This window comes from Panthera uncia (assembly GCF_023721935.1).
Source record: "Panthera uncia isolate 11264 chromosome A1 unlocalized genomic scaffold, Puncia_PCG_1.0 HiC_scaffold_17, whole genome shotgun sequence".
NCBI classification, from domain to species: Eukaryota; Metazoa; Chordata; class Mammalia; order Carnivora; family Felidae; genus Panthera; species Panthera uncia.
This window is the reverse complement of record NW_026057577.1, coordinates 4,640,557-4,665,669: the sequence shown is the minus strand read 5'-3', so window position 1 is coordinate 4,665,669 and position 25,113 is coordinate 4,640,557. Positions and strand designations below refer to the sequence as shown.

Here is a 25,113-nt window from a genome sequence, read left to right as displayed (position 1 = left end):
ATGAGCTGGAGCCAATCAAGGATCAGCACTGCAGAAATAGACCTTCTCGGGGCTCCCCTTAACTGAGTAAAGGCCAGAGAAAGAGGAGGGCCAGGGGTCTCATCCCAGGAAGGTTTATGGCCCTACAGGAAGGTGGCGAGCTGGTGCCCCGATGCATGTGCACTAACAACCCTTCTCTTCCGTGAGTTTCCCTATATTTGCTTTCTGCTGTGCTTGGCACATGTCTCCAAGCCCACATGCTGAATACGAACCCCCAGCGTGGAGTGAGGAGGTGGGGCTCCTGGGGGGCAATCAGGTCACGAGGGTGGCGCCCCCAGGAATGGGATTAGTGTGATCATACAACAGACCCCACAGAGCTCCCCGTCCAGTGAGGACAGGGAACCAGGATGAGGGCTCTCAGCCCATGGTGCTGGAGCCCTAACTGCACGGACCTGGGGCAGGGCCTCCAACAGTGTGGACTCCAGGCCACCAGCTTTGTGGACGTTTGGGCCGTGCATTATGGGGGCTCTTGTCCTGCCTACTACATGTGCACCAGGACGTCCCTGTGACCCACCTTGTACTCTTGCACGGCCTCCTCGACCGGGACCACCCTGTGGGTCCTGTGTTCCCGGGCCTCCTTGCAGACGACACAGATGGGGATCTGGTCGTCCTCACAGAAGAGCTTCAGCAACTCCTGGTGCTCTGCACACAGGTCCCTGCTCTGGAAGCCCGGGTGCTGCCGCGCCATCTCAGCCACTTTGGTCAGCAGGCGGTTGGGCCGCAAGTTCCTTTGCGGGGACAGCTCCCGGCACTCGGGGCATGGGAAGGAGCCCTTCCGCTTCCTCCCCCCTTTCCTGCCTTTGGCCTTCTCCCAGGTCAGCCGGATGCACTCGCGGCAGAAGTTGTGGCCGCAGGAGGTCATCACCGGGTCCGTGAAGTAGTCAAGGCAGATGGAGCACGTGGCCTCCTCCTGCAGCTTTCTGGCAAGTTCCAAGGCATCCATGCTTCCTGGGCAGGGAGTGGAGTGTCCCTCACATGCTCCTTGATCCTCTCCACCCCAAACCCTTGTCTGTGGCCGGCCCCACCCACTGTAGGGAGAATCTTGCTAGGTTGCGTTAGAGCGTCCCCCCAACCCCCCACCCCCCACATGATGTCTGATCTGGCTCCTCACCTCCCACTGACCTATCTACAGCAAGAATCCTGTTTGGCCAGTTTGGCAAGAATCTCCCTCTCAGAGATTTTTCATCACTAACCCCCACTTCCCCTGAACCGCCATAAATCCCCACTGGTCCACCCTATACTGAGTTGAGCCAGTTCTTTGCTGGGATCTCTCATCCCCTATTACAGTAATCCTGAACAAAGTCTGTTTTTACTGTCCTGACTACGTGTCAGCTCTGGTGTTCTGCCACATGGTGCAGTGCAGAAAAGACACCTGGTGTGCGTGAGTGCATGCACAGACATGCACACACACAAGAGCACACACACGAGAGCAAGCACACACACATGTGCACATATGCACACACACAAGAGCGCACCCATGCGCACACGCGCACTTATGCACACATACACATGCACAGAACACACACACACACGTATACACATAGGCACAAAAATACACACACATGCATGCTTGCACACATACGTGCACAAATGAACGCAGAAACACACACACGTGCACACACATACACACATGCACATGCGCGCACAAGCAGACATGCACATACACACGCAATGCAAACATGCACACACATGCACATACATGAGAGCACACACGCACATGCGCACATATGCACACATACACGAGAGCACGCATGTGCAGAGAACATATATGCACACGCGTGTGCACGCATGCACAGAACACACAGCACACATGCACATACAAACGCGCACAAATACACATGTATGCACACATGTGCGCACATGCATGCACACACACACAAATACATGTACATGTGCGCAGATGCACACATGCACACACAGAGACATACACATGCACACACATGCACACAGTCTCACAAGCACACACACAAATACACACATGCACACACATGAGAACACACACACACACGGTCACACACGCACACACATGCACACGCACACACATGGTCACACGCAAGACATACGTGCACACACACGAGAGCATACATATGCACACACAGTGCACACATGCACACAAATACACATGCACGCACACACGTATATGCACACACACGGTCACTCATGCACACACATACATGCACACATACATGCAAATATGCACGCACACACGACAGCACACCCACATACGGCCACACACATGCACACATGTACGTACATACGAGAGCACATACACGCACACACATGCACACACATGAGAGCACACGCACAGATATATATGCACACACATGAGAGCACACACATACACACTCGCACACATAGTCTCACAAGCACACACATACATGCACACACAGTCACACACGCACACACGTACATGCATACATGCATGCACACATGAGACCACACACATACACACATGCACACACATGGTCACACTGGGTGTGGCTGTACCCCTGACCCTATGCCAGGGAGGTCCAAAGCCCCCTCTGCAGGTCACAGGGTGTTATTCGAGCCCTGTTAGGGGATTGGAACATCATTTCTGGACTTTACTATCCCAGCTCCTTTCTCTGCAGTCATCTGCAGTGAGCAGGGCTGGATGCCTCAGGCCTCCCACGTCCCAGACCCTGGTTCAATTTATCTGGAGCTGTCTCTGCAGACACTGTGAGTTCAGGGTGTCCCTCTGCTCTCTCCACCCTAAGGGGCATTGCTGCCCACCCAACAGAAACGCGGGCCAGCGGGGCAAGCTGGTGGGCTGGGGGTCTGGCTCAGGATGGAGGCGACACGCCCAAGGACCCCAGGTCAGTGAGGATGGACAGGCCACCCTCCATCCGAGAATGCTTTTCTGTAAAGGGACAAAACCAGTTCACCCGTCTGGTCCCAGGCTGTAACCATCCTGGAAGCTGTGTCTGCTACAGGGGCAGCGCACGAAGTCTCCACCAGAGCCTCAGCGCTCAAGGGGTGACGTGCCGCCTGCCCCTTCCCTGGAGGGACCGGTACTCACCACCGGGGAGGGGGCCACAGGCCGCGGTCGTCCTCAGCCACGCGCGCAAATAGCGCCCTGGAAAGCCTGCGTTTGCGCAGTGAAGACCATGGGGCGGTGGTCACAGGGGGCGTGGGGGCCCCCGGGGGTGCTGGGCTTTGTGGCGTCAGCAGGGGCGGGGGCAGGGGCGGCGTGGAGGGGGGTGCTAGTTATCAGGTGGGGGCAGGGGATGGGGGCGGGAGGCTTTGTGGGGCGGGTTGTCAGGAGCCTGGGGATGAGGCGGGGGCCAGCGCAGAGTGGGTCAGGGGTGGGACGGCGGCGGTTTTGGCAACCCAGCCGGGGGGAGGGAAGAGGGATGATAGAGATTGCAGGGGCAAAGGCCAGTGGGGGGTAATCTTTCTGAGAGGGAAAAGAGGGTTGCAGGCAGGGGGGAGGTGGGGAAGGGGCAAGGGGTGGATCCACAATGGGGAAGAGATGAGAGCAGAAGACAGAGCAAGTCTGGGCTCCCCGCGGCGTGGAGGGGGGGAGGTGCGGGAGGTGAAGGGATCGCTGGGTGCGGGTGGGGATGAAGTGGGGTCGCTGGAGGAGGCAGCAGGGCGGGCGACCCTCTCACAACAGCCCCACCTCTCCGGTGGTGACTTCGCTAGTGCTCAGAGCCGGGTCCAGGGGAGGGGGCGTCGTCCAGATCCCCGGTTAGGAAAGGAGGATCATATCCGACGGGCACTGGGAACGGTCGACCCCTTGGGGTCCGGCCCCCGCCCGGACGTTGCTTCGGCGGGTAGCTGCCCCCAACCCGGACCTAGAGCTCGCTGGTGGCTGACCACCCCCAAGTCCTAGGGTCTGGGGGACCCGACAGATGAGGAAATTGAGGCTGGGCCAGGGCAGGAGGGCGGGGAAAACAGGCATGTGGCTGTAGACGCACAGGACCAGGACAGGCTGGGCGCTCACCCTTTTTATGTGCGCCTGGGCCTGGGCGGTGCAAGAAGCTCCAGGCGGACAGCCTGATGCTGATTCTAATCCCCCCTCCCAGAGCCACGACCCCTCTGCTACCCTTTCCATCAGCTGGGGCGTTCTGGGCGGAGGGTGTCTTTCCCTTCAGGGAACAGAATCATGGAATGTTCAAACCTTGAATAAAAAGGTGTCAGGAAGACCCACAGGAGAGCAACGAATCCCGTGCATAAAGTGCCCAGATGAGCCTTTTACCACGTTTGATGTATCTGGCCTGTTGTTTTGTCTGCGGGGAGACAGAGCACAGGCAGGGGAGGGTCAGAAAGAGAGGGAGACACAGAATCTGAAGCAGGCTCCAGGCTCTGAGCTGTCAGCACCAGAGCCCAATGCGGGGCTCAAACCCACTAGCTGTGCAATCATGACCTGAGCCCAAGTCAGACGTTTAACTGACTGAACCACCCAGGCGCCCCGAACGTTGTGTTGTTTAAGCAAACCCCAGACAGCACTGGATTCATCTTTTGCCTGCTCCAGACAATACCTGGAGGAGGACAGACAGAATGACAGGACAAAAAACTACCTTACTGTGTATCCTTGGGGAACCAGAAAAGGTTAGAAGGGGTGTGAGTTTCATGCGCACCTTGGGAGGGGGACAGGTAGCCTTTGTGGGGAAAACAGGTTCCTTTAGGAAAGGCAAGTGGGTTTTGGGGGAGAACAGGAGATAAGCTTTGTCTCCACAGCTGCCAGTGGTCTTTCCGTCTCCTTGGGGATGGAGAGGTTTCCAGCAACCTCGTTTCCAGAACTTGCTGCTTTTAGTCAAACAAGAGAAGCCCCAAGGCAGCTTTCTTTTGCATCTGTTGAATCTTAAGTGACTTTGTCTTAAAATAATGTGGCAGTTCTGGGGTCCGGAGTGGCCCCCACACTTCCCACACATCTCCAAAACTGGGTTTCTTACATAACCACCATTGACTGTCATTCCTGGGAACTCCTTGCCAAGGAAGGTTTGCTTTAGAGCTGAGCTTTGTAAGAGGGCTACACAGTGGGGACTCCCTAGGTCTTCTTCAGGGAGCTTTAATTCAAAAAAATTTTTTTAATGTTGATTTATTTATTTTTTTTTGAGAGAGAGAGAGAGAGAGAGAGAGAGAGAGAGAGAGAGCACTAGTTGGGGAGGGGCAGAGAGAGAGGGAGATACAGAATCCGAAGCAAACTCCAGGGTCCAAGCTGTCAGCACGGAGCGCGACGCGGCGCTTGAACTCACGAACCGTGAGATCATGACCTGAGCAGAAGTCGGATGGTTAACCAACTGAGCCACCCAGGCGCCCCTAATTTTTTTTAATGTTTATATTTTTGAGAGAGAGAGAGAGAGCGAGCACAAGTGGGGGAGGGACAGAGAGAGAGAGAGGGAGGCAGAGGATCTGAAGTGGGCTCCAGACTCTGAGCTGTCAGCACTGAGCCTGAGATGGGGCTCGAACTCAGGAACTGTGAGTTCATGACCTGAGTCGAAATCAGATACTTAACCGACTGAGCTACCCAGGGGTCCCTCCCCCGGGGAGCTTTACACAACTCTGTGCAGGAGCAGCTCGGAATCTCTGTGGAGGGATCTGGCACCACTATTTTTTTTAACATTTATTTATTTTGGGGAGACAGAGATAGAGCACGAGCAGGAAAGGGGCAGGGAGAGAGGGAGACACAGAATCCGAAGTGGGCTCCAGGCTCTGAGCTGTCAGCACAGAGCTTGACGCGGGTCTCAAACTCATGAACCATGCGATCATGACCTAAGCCAAAGTCGGATGCTTAACCGACTGAGCCACCCAGGCGCCCCTGCACCACTATTTTTAAAGCTGTCAGAAAGCCTCTCACTGTCAGAAAAAATACAATAAAAAACAAGAGGTTTGGTTCTCTCTGTTGAAAATAAGAGACTTCCTTTTCCTGGTGCTTTTGAAATGCATCCTTTCAATGTCTGAAGAAGGGACTGGGAACACGTGGTGGGTGGTCTGATTGAATGTTCATTCGACAACAAAATTGTTTTCTTTCTTTGTTTGTTTCTCTCTTTGTTTCACTGGGTTGGGAGCAAATTTCGTTGCATTTCATTATATTTCCCCAGCATTAACATGCTGCCACAGTTGTGAACCAGGTTGGTTTAGAGCATGATCTGATTTACCTAAAGATTTTGATGTTTGGTTTCTATCCACATTTGCCACTTTTAGTCAGAGGAACAGAAACACAAAATTAAAGTATGAAAGGAAATATAAAGTTTCAAATGATGATTTTTGTGCATTTGTAGTGTTTAGTCTTTAGGGCTTCTGAGGTGTAGGGAAAGGAAATCTTTCTACCCTCTTAGATTCATACTCCGAGGTCTGCAAATTAAACTGACAAAGACAGAATAACAGAAGAAAAGCCTATGAATTTGATTTAATGTTATTTTTTTATGTGCATGGGGCTTCATAGAAAAGAATTGAAAAACCCAGAGCAACAGACTTGGGGGTCTGTATGCAATTTTAACAAAGGGTGATATATTGTGCAGAACTGACAAAAGGGAGTTTGGGCTTCTTTGGATGTTAAATCGTGAGAAGGTAAATATATGTGGGGGAAACCAACTAAAAAGGGTTATAGTAAGGTTTTTCTTATGCAGATTCATCTCCGTGCTGCCTCCATCTCTGGTAATAAGGTCATTCTCCGTTTCCTTCACAAAGGGGATTTATGCCCTGCTTTTAGGCAGATAGAAAAAGAGCAGAAAGCCCATCCTGTGCTCAAAATAACCCTTATACCAAAGTGGAATGTTCAGGGGTGACATATTTTGATTCCCTGACATATTTGATCTGAGATACACAGAGCTGGTTACTAGGTAAAGGTGGTAAAGGCATTTTATTCAGCAAGAATGGAAAGATGCTCTTTTCACTTCAACTGAGCTGAACTCTGAATGCAGCAGAGACAGCTGGAGGTTTCTACCAGTGAGTGAGAGAGGGGCTCAGCCCTAACAGGCTACTATAGACAGGGTGGCTTATAAATAACATATTTTGCATAATTTTGGAGGCTGGAAAATCTGAGATCAAGGTGCTGCTAGATTCAGTATCTGGTGAAAGCCTAATTCCTGGTTTGTGGGAAGTGTGTTCTCATTGTGTCTTCACTGGTGGATGGGGCAATGGTGCTGCTGTCTGGAGTCTCTTTTATAAGGGCACAAATGTCACCAGTGGGGGCTCCACCCTCAGGACCTCATCAGCTCCCAAAGACCCTGCTTCCAAAACCCACAACACTGGCAGTTACGTTTCAACATATGAATTTTGGAGAGACACAAACCTTTAGTGGGTGGCATTGGGTTTTCAATATTCTTACTCAGGCGGGTCAAGGATATACAAAAATGTCAGAAGTGGGGGGTGAGGGGGGTGCCTGGGTGGCTCAGTTAAGCATCTGACTTCAGCTCAGGTCACGATCTCGTGGTTCGTGGGTTTGATCCCCTCATCAGTCTCTGTGCTGAGAGCCCAGAGCCTGCTCGGGATTCTCTTCCTCTCTCTCTGCTTCTCCCCCACTTGCGCTTTCTTTCCCTCTCAAAATAAATTTTAAAACCTAAAAAAAAAAAAAGATGGGGGGTGAGGAACTTACTCAGACATCAAGCGTCGGGGCAGGGTGAGATCTATCACCAGGCAGACTCAGCAGGATTCTTACTATAGCTGGGCTCTGCTGGGATGGGCACAGAAGTCCACGGGTGAGGTCCCACAGGTGACTCGTGGAGAAGAGAACTCAAGGGGGCCTGGCTGGTTTGGTCAGCACTGAAGCATGAGCTGAACGCCCTCAGAGCTGTGATGTGGGATGTAGATGGGGAAGCTGGAGGGCCATTCCCCTTCCCCTCCCCCTCCTGACACAGCAGGACCCTTCCTGCAGGAACCCTCACAATGGGCATCTGGCTCCTGGAGAGCGACATGCTTTTCTGTCCTGTACCAGGAATCTGGGGGGAGCGGCCTTAGGTCAAGTGCCGGCAACCCTGCAGCTTCAAGGTGGGGTTCTGGCTTTTCCTTTGGAAACCACACAGAGTCATCCTTGTCTTCTTCTACCTCGTGTAGTCCCTCAAATATCTGCAGGTCTCAATTTTGTGGCTCACCCTACCCCACCCCGTTCCCCCTGTCCCCTGCCTACCAGATTGTAGCCCCCTACCTGCATTGCTGTCACCATTTCTTGCAGACCCTGGTTTCCAAATTTCTTGCTAACGTGATTGTTTTTATCTGCAGTTACCATAGAACCAGCTGTATCTGTGAGGATTCTGTGGCAGAGGCACACAGTTCTGCATCCTGGAGGCTCACCACAGCAAGGGTTGTTTCTCACACTCACTATATGGGCACCAGGGACCTTGTAGGGGAGGAGGGAGATCTTTTCTCCTACCCTCTTATCTTCTGTACCTGGGGTCTGTGAATTAAGGTGACAACAGCCAGATTAATAGAAGAGAAGGCATACAGATTTTATCTTATGTTTACAATGTTATGTGTATGGGCCTTCACAGAAAGGAAGCAAAAACACAAATTGGCTTATGGGTGACAGGTTGTGGAGAAGTAACTAGACAAAGGAAAGGGGATTGGGGCTTCTGGAGGTGAATTTTAGGAGGGTGTCTGGGAAACTTGAGGGAGGAACCAATGATAGGTAAGCGTTGTTTACACAGACTCATCTCTGTCCCATCTCTGGTGATAGGAGCTCACCCTCTTTCTGGTACAGGAGAGGGGGCACCTTTGCCAATGGAAATTTCCTGACCAAATGGGGATTTTTGCTTTGCTTTTAAGTGGAATAGGTGGGAGGGCAGAGAGCTCCTCCTGTGTTTGCTGTTTCTCAATTGCCTTCAGCTAAAATCATCAGGATGCCGAGGTGGTGTATTTTGGGGTAGCATAGCCCCATTTCCCTCAGCCTCTCGGTGATCATACGGCAACACATCCTCAGTCAGTAGGCCAGTTCACAGCCTCTACCACGTGACGGGGGTCACCAGCTCTCAAAGCCAGTGACTCTAGAAAATGCGGGAAGGTTGCTCCTCTGGCTTAATGAGACCCCCGACGAATCTGAGCCATTGGGACCCGAGGCCCAGGGCTCTGCAGTGATGGCTGGCAGTGTCTGTTTGGGCCTCTGCTGCCTTAGCAGGTGGTGACAGCCTCCCCAGGACCATGTCTCAGCTCCTTCCCATATCCCAATCCAGGCAGCTGAGACCACGGGGGCTTTCCTGTTTTGGGGTCTGATGTTATCCTTTCCTGGGTAACCATCTTCTGTATGTGCCCTTCTGTCCACTGTGCACCCTCTGCCCCCCGGGTAGCACCTGTCTTTCTTCTTGGGGACGGGTCAGGGGACCGTCAGAGGGAGTTCCTGGTGGGGTCCATCAAACAGGGAGAAGCAGGAGGGCAGTGGACAAAGCCTAGAATCCAGGTCCCAGCTTCCTGGGCCAGCTTCACATGACACTAAATGGCATGACCAACAGCCCCAGAGTCTCAGCTTCACCCACCAGAACAAGAGTAAGGCAAGTCTCTCTTGCCCCCAAATCTAGAAACCTCGGTCTAGTGGGAGGGAGAAAAACAACTAATTTGAGTGCTGATTTTAATTGTGATGATAGCATATCAGTCAGCTTGGGCTGCATAACAAATACCACAGCCTGGATGTGTATTGTCACACATACATTGTCTCCCAGGCCTGGAGACAGGAAGTCTGAGACCCAGGTGGTGGCGGGGCTGGTTCGTCCCCAGGTGTCTCTCCCTGGTGTGTAGATGAGCCTGCTGTGAAAAAATGCACTTCTGTGTGTTTCTTGTACTTCCTTTAAAAAAATTTTTTTTTAGTTTTTATTTATTTTTGAGAGAGAAAGAGACAGAGATAGAGACAAAGACAGAGTGTGAGCAGGGTAGGGGCAGAAAGAGGGAGACACAGAATCCGAAGCAGGCTCCAGTCTCTGAGCTGTCAGCACAGAGCCCGACGCGGGGCTTGAACTCACAAACCAGGAGATCGTGACCTGAGCTGAAATCAGATGCTCAACTGACTGAGCCACCCAGGTACCCCTCCTCTGACACTTCTAATCACCACATATATGTAGGGGGGAGGGAGGGGTTCTTTCCCTACACCCAGCAAGTCTGCGACAGCAGATGGGGGTGGGGGTCCTACAGCACAACTCAGGACACTATCTATGTGGACTCTGCTCTGGCCCTGTCCACATGGAGTCAGCATCAGACCCCACAGGCTCAGCCCCACAAGACCACCCCCACTTCAGACGCCAATCCCAAGTCCAGATGTCACCTGTGCTCTGACCCACAGGCGACAGATCAGAGGTTCCCACCGGCCCTCCTCGGGTTTGATGTTCTGGAGGGGCTCAGAGACTAAGGGAAATGTTTCACTTGATAGATTCGTGGCTTATTACAGAAGAAATGAAAGCATATGAATCAGTAGCGTGATCTGGATGGATCCCGCCTGCAGGAGCTGCTGTCCCCATGGAGTGGAGAGAGCACGACCCTCCCAGTATGTGGATGCATTCTTGTTCCCCAACCCAAAAGCCCTCTGAACCTTATCCTCCTAGGTTTTCATGGGGGCTTCATTGTACAGGCATGATTGATTAACCCATTGCCCATTGATGATTGACTCCTTCTCCCCTCCCCAGAGGTCAGGAGGCGGCACTGAAGCCTCTAACCCTTTGGTCCAATGGTTGGGTCCCCCAGTCACTAGCCACCATCCCTGGGGGCTTTCCAAAGTCACTGCAACAACACAGATACAGGAGCCTGTTATGGACATCATGACATCCATCATTCTCATTACAGAAAATTCCAAAGGTTTTGGGAGCTCTATGCCAGGCATGCAGAGGGAGACCAAATATGTCTCATTATCAATCACAGTATCACAGCCATCCTCTTCCCGTGTCCTCATACGGTCGCCCGTCTGTGTGTGTCTGTGTCCTATCCTATTATAAGGACACTGGTCCTAGGGGTTAGGACCTACCATAGTGACCTCATTTTATCTTAACACCACTTTAAAGGCCCCATTTCCAAACACAGTCTCATTCTGAGGTCCTGGGAGTTGGACTGCAGCACAGGAATTTTGCAGAGTTTGGGGGTACACCCAATTCGCCCCATAACAGGGAGTGGACACACTTGGGCATCCCCTTAGTGGGACTTTCTGATGTGATTTTCTGGGAACCCTCTGGTCTGGGAACAGACATTCTTATGCCCAGGGCTTGTGGCCCAACTCAGGGTGGATATGCACACCTGAGTCAGGGACTCAAATGAAGGTATTATGTCCTTCAAAAACCGCAGGACAGGCTCAGTGGGATGGCTGGAGATCTCAGGCAGTAGGGCTGGCAGATGACCAGGAGCCATCTGCTGGTTTGTAACCCCCTGGGGAGCTCCCCAGGTGCAATCTGGAATGGGTCCCTGGACTCGGAAGGCAGGCTGACATCCAAGAGAGAGGATGGCAGGAGGCAGCTGTGGTAAGCAAAGGGAACTTACACCCAAGGCTTGTCTTGGGGGCCAGCAAGACAAATAGATCCCCACACAGGCCCACCAGATCTGAAACACTTATAAAGGGGCCTTAACTGGACTCAGCCACGTATATCACATAGCTGTTTTCAACACCACATCAGCATCTCAAGGCTCTATCTCGGAGCAGCCTCTGGGAGTGGGAAAGGCAAATGGGAGCCACATTCCTAAGACAAGGGGTGGAAGTGAGGGGCCTCTGAATGCCTGGGGCCAGCTCTCGGGTCAATCAGTGGTCATGTGTTTTTTTTTTTTTTTTATGTTCATTTCTTTTGAGAGAGAGAGTGTGTGTGCATGAGGGGCAGAGAGAGAAAGGGAGACAGAGAATCCCAAGCAGGCTCCACGACGCCAGTGTAGAGCCGGATATGGGGCTCGGACTCCCGAACGGTGAGATCATGACCAGAGCCAAAATCAAGAGTCAGATGCTTAATCAGGTGCCACGGTGGTTGTGTCTTTTGATGTCATTCCCCAACATTGTCCTTTAAGAAGAGTCAGCAGGGGTGGGGGGCCCCTGATTCCTCCTGACTCCCTAGTCGGGAAGCCCAGACTGCTCCCCACTCTGCCCCAGGCCCAGTGCAACCCCAGCTATTTATGTCCCATGTCCTTCTGGAGTGCCAGCCCCACAGGGCTGTCCTTGAATGCACCTGCTGTGCCCTCCTTTCCATGATGGCCTGTCATGGGGCTCCTGAACCAGCACTCTTGTGTCCTCCACGGATTGCTGGAATCCACGTGGCCCATCCTCTTCTTTCAGTGTGGCACTTTTTGTGTGTGTGTGTGTGTGCTGGCAATATTTCAGGCACTGAGGATCCCTCCTGCTCCCCCCCCCCCCCACCAAATTAGGGCATATATTCACAGCCCGTAAGAAGCATAAGGAGAAAGATTCATTTTACTAAGCAGTAAATGCACACACCGGAATACAGTATGCATGAGGTATGACGAATGAGAAAAGGAACATCGCTGGCCCACGGGATATGTCTGAACCACCATGTGCCCCTTCCTGCCCCCTCCCCACCATGAACCATCTCGATTTATCAGAGCCTAGCTTTTTCTCATCAATTCGAGCACGTGTGTGTGTTCTTGTCTCACAGGTGTCTGTCTGGGTAGTCCCACTCTGAACCCCAGCCAGCGATCCTGTCCAGGCCTACCTTCCTTCATTTAGTTTTACAACTTCTGTCCCTGAGGGGTGCATGGGTGGCTCAGTCTGTTAAGCATCTGACTTTGGCTTAGGTCACGATCTCATGGTTCGTGAGTTTGAGCCCTGCATCAGGATCTCTGCTGTCAGCACAGAGCCTGCTTCAGATCCTCTGTCCTCTCTCTCTGCCCCTCCCCCAATTGTGTTTTTTCTCTCTCTCTCTCAATAAACATTAAAAAAATAAAATATTTAATCTGTATAAACCATTATAAAAAAGTGGGGCACCTGGGTGGCTCAGTCGCTTGAGCGTCCGACTTTGGCTCAGGTCATGATCTCACGGTTCCTGAGTTCAAGCCCTGCATCGGACTCTGTGCTGACAGCTCAAAGCCTGGAGCCTGCTTCAGATTCTGTGTCTCCCTCTCTCTACCCCTCCCCTGCTTATACTCTGTCTCTCAAAAGTAAATAAACATTAAAAAAATATTCATGAGGCACCTGGGTGTCTCTCAGTTAAGCGCCTGACATTGGCCCAAGTCATGATCTCACAGTTCGTGAGTTCGAGGCCCACATGGGGCTCTGTGCTGACAGCTTGGAGCCTGGAGCCTGCTTTGATTCTGTGTCTCACTCTCTCTCAAAAATAAATAAACATTAAAAAATTTGAAACAAATATTCATGCAAGTGTGCACTTCAGATGACAGCACTCCCGCGATGTGCATATATATGTGTTTGCTGAGGGATCCCAGCTACACCACAAGTGAGGCAACTCCTGGCACGTCCTGCCCCTGTGCTGTCTCCCTTTCCCACTTTTCCCATGGTCCTCTCTCTCGTACCCTGCCATGCTGCGAGGGTGCCAGAACGTTCTCTGGAGAGCAAGGAGGCTGTGTCTCCCTTGGCAGTGGCTCTGCCCAGATCAGATCTCCTGAGGGTGGTTTTGTGCAGAGGGTTTGCTCAATGAGGAACCGCCGCCACTCCCCCCAACTCGCACCCCCCCACTCCTCCCACCCCCCCACCCCTCCCACCCCTGCTGCAGGGACACAACCACAGGTTCAGATAAGTGTGTGGGAAAGGCTTCCTTCACTATCCATTTATATGACTGTGAGGGATGTCAGTTACTTTCTTCCTTTATCATCACTTCTTTGTTTTTCTTTGCTCCTCACCTCTGGTCCTCGGGCAGAACATGCTCTGTCAGAGTCTGTTCTGGAACAGAACAGAATGACGTGGACCCGCCCCGTTCCCCCACCCCATGGTCTTCCATCATGATATGTAGCCTATCCTGCCAAGGACACATCATCTGCATGGTTTCCCATCATCTGGGTTTCCCCAGATGTAGCTAGTTGCCCAGCCCCAGGTCATATGGTAATGTGGGGAAGGGCATGGAGGGTTAGCTCTCCTGCATTGGAAAAACCCTTGCCAAGAAAAGGGACTTGTGAGCACAGTAAAGACACAGTGGCCAGACTTGGATTTACTTAGAAGGAGCCTAGCATTGAAGGTTAGCACTGATTTTCAAGCCAGAACATGGGCTTCCCTGAACACTGTAAGCTTGTGTACATCCTAAAACTTCAGGATTCTTCTCAACATTCAAAACACACTTCTGCGTGTGCTACTTTCATTGAAGCTTTTGAATTAAGTCTAGCGGATAACAAACTGGGTCTGAGGTTGGAAAATGCACCCTTGCACACAGACAGCATTGGGCTGTCACGCAAACACGTTCACACCAAGTGTTTCTCCGTCTGAGCCTTCACTCAGCTAGGAGGACCTTGGAAGTGTAGGCTGGCCGTCTGCAGGTCACCAGCACTGGCCAGCGACTGGGTTTTACCAACTTTAAAAACAAAATTTATTTTAAAGTTTGGTTTTGAAAGAGACGGTACATGAGTAGGCACGGAGCAGACAGAGACACAGAATCTGAAGCAGTCTCCAGGCTCTGAGCTGTCAGCACAGAACTCAATGCGGGGCTCGAACTCACCAACTGTGAGATCATGACCTGAGCCCAGTTGGACATTTAACTGCCTGACCCACCCAGGAGCCCCACCCAGGAGCCCCTAGAGTTCTATCAACCTAAAATTTTAATTATGAACATGCTTGTGCGGTGCCTGGATGGCTCAGTCGGTTGAGCAGCCAACTTCAGGTCAGGTCATGATCTCTCGGTTGGGGAGTTCGAGCCCCACACCGAGTTCTCTGCTGTCAGCGCAGAGCCCGCTTTGGATCTTCTGCCCCCCCTTTTTGCTACCCTCCCCCTCCCCCACTCACACTCTGGGTCAAAAATAAACATTAGGGGAACCTGGGTGGCCCATTCAGTTAAGCAACTGACTTCCTCTCAGGTCATGATCTCGCGTTTGAGTTCGAACCCCGTATCAGGCTCTGTGCTGACAGATTAAAGACTTGAAGCCCCTCCCCTGCTCATCCTGTCTCAATAATAAATGTTAAAAAAATTTTAAATAAAAAACATTAAAATAAAACCAAACATGCTGGCACCCAGTGGGAAAAAGCCCTCCAACCGCATTCTCTAGGTAGCCCTACTCTGGTGGGCTCCTCTCCACTCCACTCTTGGACTTATGGGTAACCACCCCGGTTGTTAGGGTTTTCATTTGGTTAAACCCCCGCATGAACCCTAGGGAACACAACCAGCTAACTGGAAGCTAAGGAAGCTGGAACCAGCCAGAAAGAACCCCAGATTGGCACAGCACCCTTTGTGGACTGGTGGTGGCTCTGAAAAGAGCCTTTAGGGGGAGAGTGACGACTCAGGGCTTGGCGGCCCACACATGCGCGTGGCGCTTAAGCGCGCTCCCCGCGAATGCGGCGTGCCAACTGTAGGTCCTTGGGCATGATGGTAACGCGCTTGGCGTGGATGGCGCACAGGTTGGTGTTCTCGAAGAACCCCACCATGTAGGCCTCGCACGCCTCCTGCAACGCCATGACGGCCGAGGTCTGGAAGCGCAGATCGGTCTTGAAGTCCTGCGCGATCTCGCACACCAGCCGCTGGAACGGCAGCTTGCAGATCAGCAGCTCGGTGGACTTCTGGTAGTGGCGGACACTGTGCCAGGCCGGTAGCGGTGCGGCTTCTTGATGCCGCCGGTCGCCGGCAAGCTCTTGCGGGCCACTTTGGTGGCCAGGTGCTTGCGCGGGGCCTCACCGCCCGTGGACTTGCGCGCTGTCTGCTTCCTGCGAGCCATGGCTTGCAGTGTTACAGAAAAAACCGAAGCCATTTGTCCCGATGGAAACCGATAAAAAACAAAAACAAAAACGAAACAAAAACCAAGGCAGTGTCAGCTTTTATAGAGGCCTCGGCCGTCCCATTGGCCGACCGCTGGTGGCGTGATGGTAAGCTGTGCTCTGATTGGCCCGCGGGACGCTCCTCTCGGCCGCCTGCCCCTTTATCTCCGCACCTCTGCCGCAAGACTGTTAGTAGCGAGGAGATCTCCTGGTTCCACGGAGTGTTTGCTCATGCACTTGCAGGCCAGGGGCTAGGGTCAGAGTAAGGGTCAAGGTCAGGTCATCTCGCCAAGGGCGTCGTTGTGGGCGTTGCCTCTCCCACACAGCTCCCTCCTTTCCCCCTCAACACTCCTCTTGGCTCCCGAACGCTCCAGGGCCCGAAGACCCTTCTAGAAGCCTGCATTCTGAGTTCAGCTTTTCCGGGGTGACCACATAGTTTTCCCTGCCAGCAGTTAAAGGGGTTCTCCCACCCCTCGTGTCTGCCTGACTCTGACGAGAATCAGGGGTGCCCCTTTGCTGACCTGTGACACCATGGGACACAACTTGTCCACATCCCCGTCCTTCCCCCAGGGACAGTTGGCTGAACTGCCTGTCTCCATAGGCGGATCCAAACAAGGTGCCCATTTGTCCGGATGTGGTGAAGCGTCCGTGCTGCTCCGTGTCCTGATCCCTGGCCCCTCCTGGAACCCGTCGGCCCAGGGCAAACGTTCCCTGACCCACTGTCCCGTCAGCTTCCCTGTCGTGTTCCTTTCATCCTATGGAAGGAGATCCCTCATTGCCCCACCCCAGTGACACTTGGGCACCCCGATGTGCCATCCTCAAATGCAACTTCCCTGAAAGGATTATTCTGAGCTAAAGGCACTTGAAAAACGGCAGACGTAAGAGGAGAGCTCGGATGCCTCTGTTTTCTTTCCTGAAAATAGGAGGTAATTCTCCTGTGTGTGAAGACTGACCTGTACCTGGAGGAAAGAAGCGTTTGTATCATCACCCACCGGACCCCGCACTCACAGGCCTTGCTGACGTAATTCTGATCTTCCTTCGGTCTGCCCACGTCTTTTTTTTTTTTTTTTTTTCTCTTTGTTTTACAGTTTGAGAGGGAGAGCATGAGCAGGGGGAAGGTCAGAGGGAGAGAGAGGATCCCAAGCAGGCTCCACACAATCACCGCACAGCCCCACTCGGGGCTCGAACCCACAAACTGAGAGCAAGACCTGAGCCGAAATCAAGAGTGGGACACTCAACCGCCGGAGCCACTCAGGCGCCCCCACCCCTTGCATTTAAGTTACTTTCCCACAGTTGCCTCTGTTCAACCCAGTGTAAAAGCATTTAGGCTTTGCCCCTTCTGTAAGTCTTCATTCCCTTTTGAAGGGTCCTGTGTCACAATAAAACCTAAAAGCTTTCCTTTAATCTGTCTTTGGTTACAGAGCCCCTGCCAAGTCCTAAGATGAGTACAGGCAAGAATTTTCCTCTCTCTCTCCCTCACTCTCTGCTCCTCCCATGCATCTCTCTCTCTCTCAAAATAAATAAAGTTGAAAAAAAAAGAAAAAAGAATTTTCCTGTCCTAATAGTCCTTTCTCCTGCCTTGTAATAATCCTTTCAGATAAAATCTCTCCTTACTAAATCTGTGTGTTTTTTTATTTGGTAATGATTGTCACACAGAATCCCCACTGCCATCCCTGAGTCAGGTTGGGTTGGCTGAGCACCAGGAAGAGGGACTAAGGGACCCACCTAAGGTCTCCTGGTGTGTATGGTGTGGATCTGACGCAGTCTGACAGGGACTTGTTGGTTAATCTCCCAGAGCTGTCCCTATTTCAGGGCAGACAGAGTCCAGAGCTCTGGGTGTCCCAAGGGCTAAAGGGGACAATGGTGGGTGGATGCTGGATTTCTGGCACCAGCTGTGACTTGCACAGGAGCACCCAGGAAGGAGCCCTTTGGGGATCAACCCGGGCTACGTGGCTGAGGATGGAAACCCAGGCGGCACTTTGAGACTGTTTGGGTGCATGTCTAAGGCCTTCTCTTCTGACCACAAGTACTTTTTAGTTTTATTTTTACTTTTTTTTTTAATGTTTATTTATTTTTGAGAAAGAGAATGAGTGTGAGTGGGGGAGAGGCAGACACAGAATCTGAAGCAGGCTCCAGGCTCTGAGCTATCAGCACAGAGGCCAACATGGGGCTTGAACCCACAAACCGCACGATCATGACTAGAGTCAAAATCAAGAATAGGACACCCAACCAACTGAGTCACCCTGTCGCCCCAGTTCTGTTTTTAGATTTATGTTTCTAGATTCCCAGGGGACTTGAGTCCATTCCCCGGGCATGAGGCAGAATGTTACCTGGTTCCATGTGTCTGAACAAATACACACACAAAACATGGAATTGGGGGCTGCCTATTGTGCACCCTCCCCACCTGCAGTGGGATTTGAAACCATAATCTGCATTACATGTGTCAACGCAAATTGAGCAAACCTTTAAAAAAAATTTTCCCCACCTATTTAAATTTTGAAGAGTGGAGAGTTTTATATGAGCTGCCTGGATACACCATCTTCACAAAGAAAAGCGTGTTCCAAGGAAGGAACATTTGGTGCAGGGTTACATTAGTATCATCATCATCGTTATTATTCTTTATTTTTTACATAAGGAGTTACAGGTCATCACGATGAAGAACATTCCAGAAGGTTATAGACTTTATCTTATGTTTGTAGTATGTGCAAGGCTGTATGCCTTTAATCTTATGGGAACCAGGGAAGGTTTCTGTTTTTCTTTATGTTTGGAATGTTCCTTTTTCGTTATATATATATATATATATATATATATATATATATATATATTTAATGGAGCAGATATACAGAAATACAGCCCATGCTTTGAGGTTCTGCTGAGTTTTTTTTAATGCTTATTTATTTATTTTTGAAAGAGAGAGAGAGAGCAAGGGAGAGGCAGAGAGAGAAGAAGAGAGAATCCCAAGCAGGCTCTATGCTGTCAACACAGAGCCTGACACAGGGCTCGAACTCATGAACCGTGAGATCATGATGTGAGTGGAAATCAAGGGCTGGACACAACCAACTGAGGCACCCAGGCACCCCTTGCCAAGTCTTTCTGACCTTGGTAAAGGCTAAAGTATAGCTTCCCTGGGAGCCTGAAGGCAGAGCCCACAAACCAGAAAAGTCAAGAATTGGGGCGCCTGGGTGGCTCAGTCAGTTAAGTGTCTGACTCTTGATTTTGGCTCAGGTCATGATCTCACGGTTCATGGGGTCATGTTCTGTGTCGGGCTCTCCTCTGACAGCGCAAAGCCTGCTTGGGACTCTCTCTATCTCCCTCTCTCTCTGCCCATCGCCTGCCCGTGCTCTCTCTCCCTCTCTCAAAAATAAATAAACATTAAAAAATAAAAAAAAAAGAAAAGTTGAGAGTTTCCTTTATCACATGTTAAACCTCTTTTTTAGGGGCACCTGGGTGGCTCAGTCGATTAAGCGTCCGACTTCAGCTCAGGGCATGATCTCACGGTTCGTGGGTTTGGGCCCCACTTGGGGCTCTGTGCTGACAGCTTGGAGCCGGGAGCCAGGAGCCTGCTTCGAATTCTGTGTCTCCTTCTTGGTCCCTCCCCCTCTCAATGCTCTCTCTCTCTCTCTCTCTTAAAAATAAATAAACATTAAACAAATTTAAAAAAACAAAACAAAACAAAAACCTCTTCGCAGTTGGTTCAGTTGACAAGTTTTCATGATCTCAGCAACTGACTTCCATGTGGTTCCTACTCCCTCAGAGGCACTGAGGCCCAGGGAAACACATCCCCTAAAAAAACTTCCTGAGAGATTTGGTCTCTCTGAAGAGCGCTTCAGATGCAAGCATTTCCTCCCAAATACTAGCTTGTCCAGGACACATACACTTTGTTATAGATCAGGTCTGTGCATACATTTGGTGCTGATCACTTTGATGGGGAGAACAAAGGGAAGAGAGATGTAGCTAACGTTAAGTGTCCTTACAACTTGCAGCCCACTCATTAATCCCTGAGGCATGCGGAGCATGACCTTCCTCAAGTAACTCATGGCTGCCTTCATGCTGATGTTTTAGTGGAGACTAAAACCAACCTTATCCTGACAACAGCCAGACCTCCAAGGTTCAGGAAACGTCAGTCTTAGCGTACAGCAATTCCTTAGAAACTTGCATTATCTCTACTCAGCCTCCCTCCACAAACTTAAATATATATTATCAGTAACTCCTCACAATCCCAGGGCAACTCTTTCTGCCCAATGTGTCTGGTACCTGTGCTATGATATCAGCATCTTTTTGCACCATAAAACGTCTCAAGAATTCATTCTTGACCATTGAGCTTGGCAACCAAGCACCGACTACCATCCAGTGCTGGAGGTACCCAGCTCCTTCCCTAACCTGGAATGTTCTTCCCTTGCTCTCATCACTCATGGAATTTGCACACACAACTAAGGAAATATGGGGTTGTGTGTAGTGCTTTGTTGTAGATCCTTGGGGATTTTAGGTCACAGGGGGTTGACCGTGTGCGTCATATCTCTCTCTCTCTCTCTCTCTCTCTTTCACACACACACACACACACACACACACACACACACGATGCCGTTCTCCAGCGTTAAAAACTCCCTATTCTCCCTCGCTCTCGTGACAGCAAGCTGGGAACCATCTGGACTTTCAGGAGCTCAGTCTAAAGGCAGAGTGGGGTTCTTGCAGGGGCAGGTGGTCCTGTAAACAGTGTGCGAAAGCCCTTCCAGAGCTGACAGCTACAGCAGACGCTAGGGTTCCCAGTTGTTGGGGGGACCCTGCTGATACCCCAGCTAGTACCCCATTTCTCTGGCCCCCTTTATAGGAAACTTCCATTGACCATGTCCAGGTCCTGCCTTCCCATTTTCTGGGCCTGAAGCACAGACAGCATTCAGTTTGAGTCTCCCAGAACCCCACGCAGTGCCAGGGGCATGGGGCGCGCCCCAGTCACTCACACCATCAGCCACCTCGCAGCATTCAAAGGATGCACATGGCACCAAAGTGCTCCGAAACCATGTAATGCACCTGGTTCTTCTCCAGCCTTAATGGGGTCCTCAGGACAGGGTCTTCTCCCCGTTTAGCCCATTTCATAAGAGGCTCGGTGTGGGGTTGTCTCCACTGCAGTGATTCCCTGTGGACTCCACAGTAAGAAAGAATTCTGCCATGTGGTTACATACATTTCCTAATCGTGCTTTGTAACTTTGGCCTCTTCGGGAGGTTTTCTTTTTCTGTTTACTGTGAAGAGATAGCAAGAATTTAATTTTGTTTTTCTTTTTTTGGCCTCATGAACCCCTCTGGCAGTTTGGTGAAGCTGGGAATATTTTAAAACATTTTATTTTATTTTTACCTCTTTAATTTAGAGAGAGAGAGAGCAGGGGAGAAGGGCAGAAGGAGAGAGAAAATCAGAAGCAGGCTCCACGCTGAGCATGGAGCCCAATGTGGGGCTTGATCCCACAACCCTGGGATAATGATCCGAGCCAAAGTCAAGAGCCAGACATTCACCTGACTGAGACACCCAGGCGCTCCAAGATTTTATTTTTATGTAATTTCTACATCCAACGTGGGACTTGAACCCACAGCCCGGAGATCAAGAGTTGCACACTCCACCAGCCCACCCAGCCAGGTGCCCCACTTTCTGCTTCCTAGAATCATGTTTAACCATCTACAAACTTGCACACTTTTCTTCATCCCAATGTGCAAACACTTCATCAAGGATATTTGTAGCTGTAAAATTTTTCAACAATATATTAATATTTATGTATATATTTATTGTGCTCTACTGAATGGATGTCTTATTACATTCCCTGTTCCTTGTTTATAATCGATTACTGAATGGGCACAGGGTTTATGTTTTTGTGTTTTTGTTTTTTGTTTTGTTTTGTATTTGTGTAACTGCACTCTGTCATTTCTGCATATCCGGTACCTTTTAAAAGTTTCTTCTTTGCCAAATACTGAGTGACAGTGGACATTCCAGGATAAAGGTAAATACTGATGGCAACAGTGGGCTTCTCTGATTTTTTTCCAGCCCTAATGGCAGCCACACTAAAGTAATTCACCAGCAACATGATGCTGGACCTCCACTGATCCTAACTCACAGATTATTAATTTCAAAAAATGATAAAAGATTAGAGATGCATTAAGCATCTCCTACATGCATCTCTTTTCTCTTCAGACCTAACTGAGGTGACTTACGTTCTCTCCAATACTGAACGATTCTATGATTCCTCCAAGAAATTCAAATTTGTCATTGTCGTTGTTTTAGTGTTGTACCTAATATTTTAAGGTAGAATTTCTGAAGGCCCCTGGTGGCTCAGTTGGGTAAGTGTATGATTCTGGCTAAGGTCATGATCTTGGAGTTTGTGAGTCCTAGCCCCGCGTCCATCAGGCTCTGTGCTGACAGCCTGGAGCCTGCTTTAGATTTTGTGTCTCCCTCTGTCTATGCCCCTCCCCACTCACACTCTATGTGTCTCTCAACAATAAATAAATATTAAAACATTTTAAAAAGGAAGAAAGAAAATTCTCATACTTTTAAGGGTTTTTTCCTGCTTGTTTTCTATTTCCTTGTACAAGATCTTTACAATTTTTTTTTCAAATAACAAATAAAATCCTGAATTTATAGATCAATTTAAGGGAAAATAGATTTTTTTTTCAAATTTAGTAGCCAAGGAAGTGGGATCTCCCTGTTTTATTTAAACCTCTATCCACCTCCCAATGAGGTTTATACTTTCATGAAAATAAATTCTACTTTTTCCAAGATTACCCTTGTTTATTTACCACAATGAGCAAAGTTTTCCCCATTCGATTTTTTACTGACTCACTTGGAGACAGGAAAGATAATTTTGTGTGTGTCGCTGAATCTCCCAGTGAGCCCTTTCAATTGTGTTTTAGTTGTTTCTGTGGGGGCACTGGCTCTCAAAGGTTCACACCCATCTGAACACCTGAAAAGGTTTCCAAAGCAGATGACTGGGCCTCATCCCCTTTGTGACTCAGTGGGTCTGGGCTGAACCCCAGTTTGCATTCCTAACAAGTTCTCAAATGACCCAATGCTGGTTCAGGACCACACTCTGTACTGCTCTAGGATTTCCAGGCATTAAAAACTCAAACAAACAAAATCCACAAAAACACTCCCAAACCCTCTTTCTCTACATTTTCTAATATTCCAGAATAAAGATAGTCCCTGACTTCTTTGATACTCGAGGAATGATAGATTTCACCTATACGTCTTGCTGGGCTTTGAGAGCTACGTGTTTTAGGACAATGAGGAATCATGAATTTACCATCAACATCACGGGTTATGTTTACAGATTTCCCCAGGTGGGAAAGTCTCCAACTCATGCCAGTAACCCATCCTGGGAATGCCTGGCCGGAGCGGTATTTGGAAGGCTTCTGGGGATATCTGTGTTCTGACTGGCTGACATCCCCAGCAATTTCATCCAATCAGACAGCCGCACTGCCTCTGGCTATTTAAAAATGTTCTTTGATCCAATCACATGTTGCGTTTGCCCAATCCCTCATTTGCATATAATCCATATAAATAGTACCGGGGTGCCATCCACCTTCTCTAGGACCAGCGCCGTCTGCACTGGAAACGCGTTTCTGCTCCTGGGAGGGAGTGACGGCGAGATGTGGCTGGTGTTAGAAGGATGGAAACGCCCAGATCCCCAGGCTCACTAGCTGCAAGGGGGCTGCTTTTTTTCTGCGGTAAATTCCAAGACCCTCTCTGTTACCCAAACCTTCCCAGCTACTTTGAAAATATACTTTATAAAAAATAAATAAAAATAAAAATATTTCGTATTGGTTTCCTATTGCTGCCTTATCAAATTACCTCCCAAAATAGCAGCTTAAAACAAAGCCTAGTTATTCTTTTGCGGTTCTGCCAGTGGAGGTCGAGGCTCAACCGGGTCCTCTGTGGAGGCTCACGGGCTCACATCAAGGTGTCCGCAACCTTGCTTTCCTCCCTGGGGGCTCTGGATTATCGCCCCCAGGCTTCCTTTCCTAGCTGACTGCGTGTGGGCTCCTTTTGCCCACACCCTGCCCACAGTCCTGCTCTGGCGACCCAGGTGCCCCCAGCGGGGGCGGGTCACATCCCCCTCCTGTTTCCAATCTGTCCAACTTCCGTGCGGAGTCTTTCTTCCTCTCTGCCTTTAAGGCGCCTGTGATTATATGGGGGACATCCAGGATGATCCCCTTATCTTCAATCTGTAGCTTTAATGACAGCTGCAAAGTCCCTTTAGCCCTGTGACAGGTCCTGCAGGGGCGGGTGAGGGTGGGGGTGGAGGTGGGGGTGGAGGTGGGGGTGGGGGTGGGGGCTGCAGTCGGCCTACTGTAGACACCTATAAACAGATTTTCCCTTGGGACCTACTTAGTCGTCTATTATTCAAATCAGGGAGGTTATGTAGTAAAAATAAAGTTCATTCTTCCCTAGGTGGACTCATACGTGTAAGCAGGGTTCACATCTCCACATGGACCTTCACAGATGGCTCAATCAAAGGGGATATAACAAAGCTGGAAGCCGCCTTTTACTTCTTTTGTTTTTCAGAAAAACGGCCTGATGAAACTCAGGTGTGCCAGAGAGCCCTAACGTGGAAAAGAAGGCACTGTTACGTCTGAGTTTTTGCAGGTTGGGAATATTTTTCTTGAGTGAACGAATAGGACAATCTGGGGGCATGCATGGGAAATTGGAGCAAACAGACATTAGGGTTACACATGGGTACAAAATGTATTCACAGCAGAATATGTCTACTCTCACTGGAAAGAAATGAGGGCAGTAATAAAATTACATCCTCCCAGGATGTATGCTTAACACGTGTGGCCATGGTTTTCATTATGACCTTATGATCAGGGTCATGATAAATAAGGTGACCTTAAAAAGTCTGTGGTTCAATGGCAATGAGAAAGAATGAAATATGGCCCTTTGTAGCAACGTGTATGGAACTGGAGATTGTGATGCTAAGTGAAATAAGCCATACAGAGAAAGACAGATACCATATGTTTTCACTCTTATGTGGATCCTGAGAAACTTAACAGAAACCCATGGGGGAGGGGAAGGAAAAAAAAAAAAAAAGAGGTTAGAGTGGGAGAGAGCCAAAGCATAAGAGACTCTTAAAAACTGAGAACAAACTGAGGGGTGATGGGGGGTGGGAGGGCACCTTTTGGGATGAGCACTGGGTGTTGTATGGAAACCAATTTGACAATAAATTTCATATATTGAAAAAAAATGTAAAAAAAAAAAGTCTGTGGTTCAGACTCAAGAAAAACAAAAATACACTTGGCCCTTGAACAAGGCAGGGTTTAGG

General features: G+C 50.0%; 2 protein-coding genes and 1 long non-coding RNA gene across 3 annotated transcripts in view; 1 reads left to right on the top strand and 2 right to left on the bottom strand.

The window, feature by feature from the left end:
• LOC125934830 (uncharacterized) overlaps positions 1 to 775 on the top strand; it is a 1,835-nt gene extending 1,060 nt beyond the window's left edge. The window contains exons 2-3 of the long non-coding RNA XR_007461536.1: positions 95 to 181; positions 692 to 775. This is a non-coding gene — a long non-coding RNA (uncharacterized LOC125934830). The remainder of the gene's footprint in view (positions 1 to 94; positions 182 to 691) is intronic.
• The window catches only part of TRIM17 (tripartite motif containing 17), a 6,834-nt gene extending 3,643 nt beyond the window's left edge, over positions 1 to 3,191 (bottom strand). The window contains exons 1-2 of the mRNA XM_049648370.1: positions 3,077 to 3,191; positions 554 to 987 (exon numbers count right to left, since the gene is read on the bottom strand). Of these exons, the coding sequence (XP_049504327.1) occupies positions 554 to 982 (429 nt within the window). The 5' untranslated portion in view covers positions 983 to 987; positions 3,077 to 3,191. The remainder of the gene's footprint in view (positions 1 to 553; positions 988 to 3,076) is intronic.
• Positions 3,192 to 15,341: 12,150 nt separating this feature from the next.
• Positions 15,342 to 15,804, bottom strand: H3-4 (H3.4 histone, cluster member). The gene is given in 2 exon segments (XM_049648416.1): positions 15,342 to 15,633; positions 15,636 to 15,804. Coding segments are annotated over 2 exon segments (396 nt in total). The 5' UTR covers positions 15,775 to 15,804; the 3' UTR covers positions 15,342 to 15,376.
• Positions 15,805 to 25,113: the final 9,309 nt, after the last annotated feature.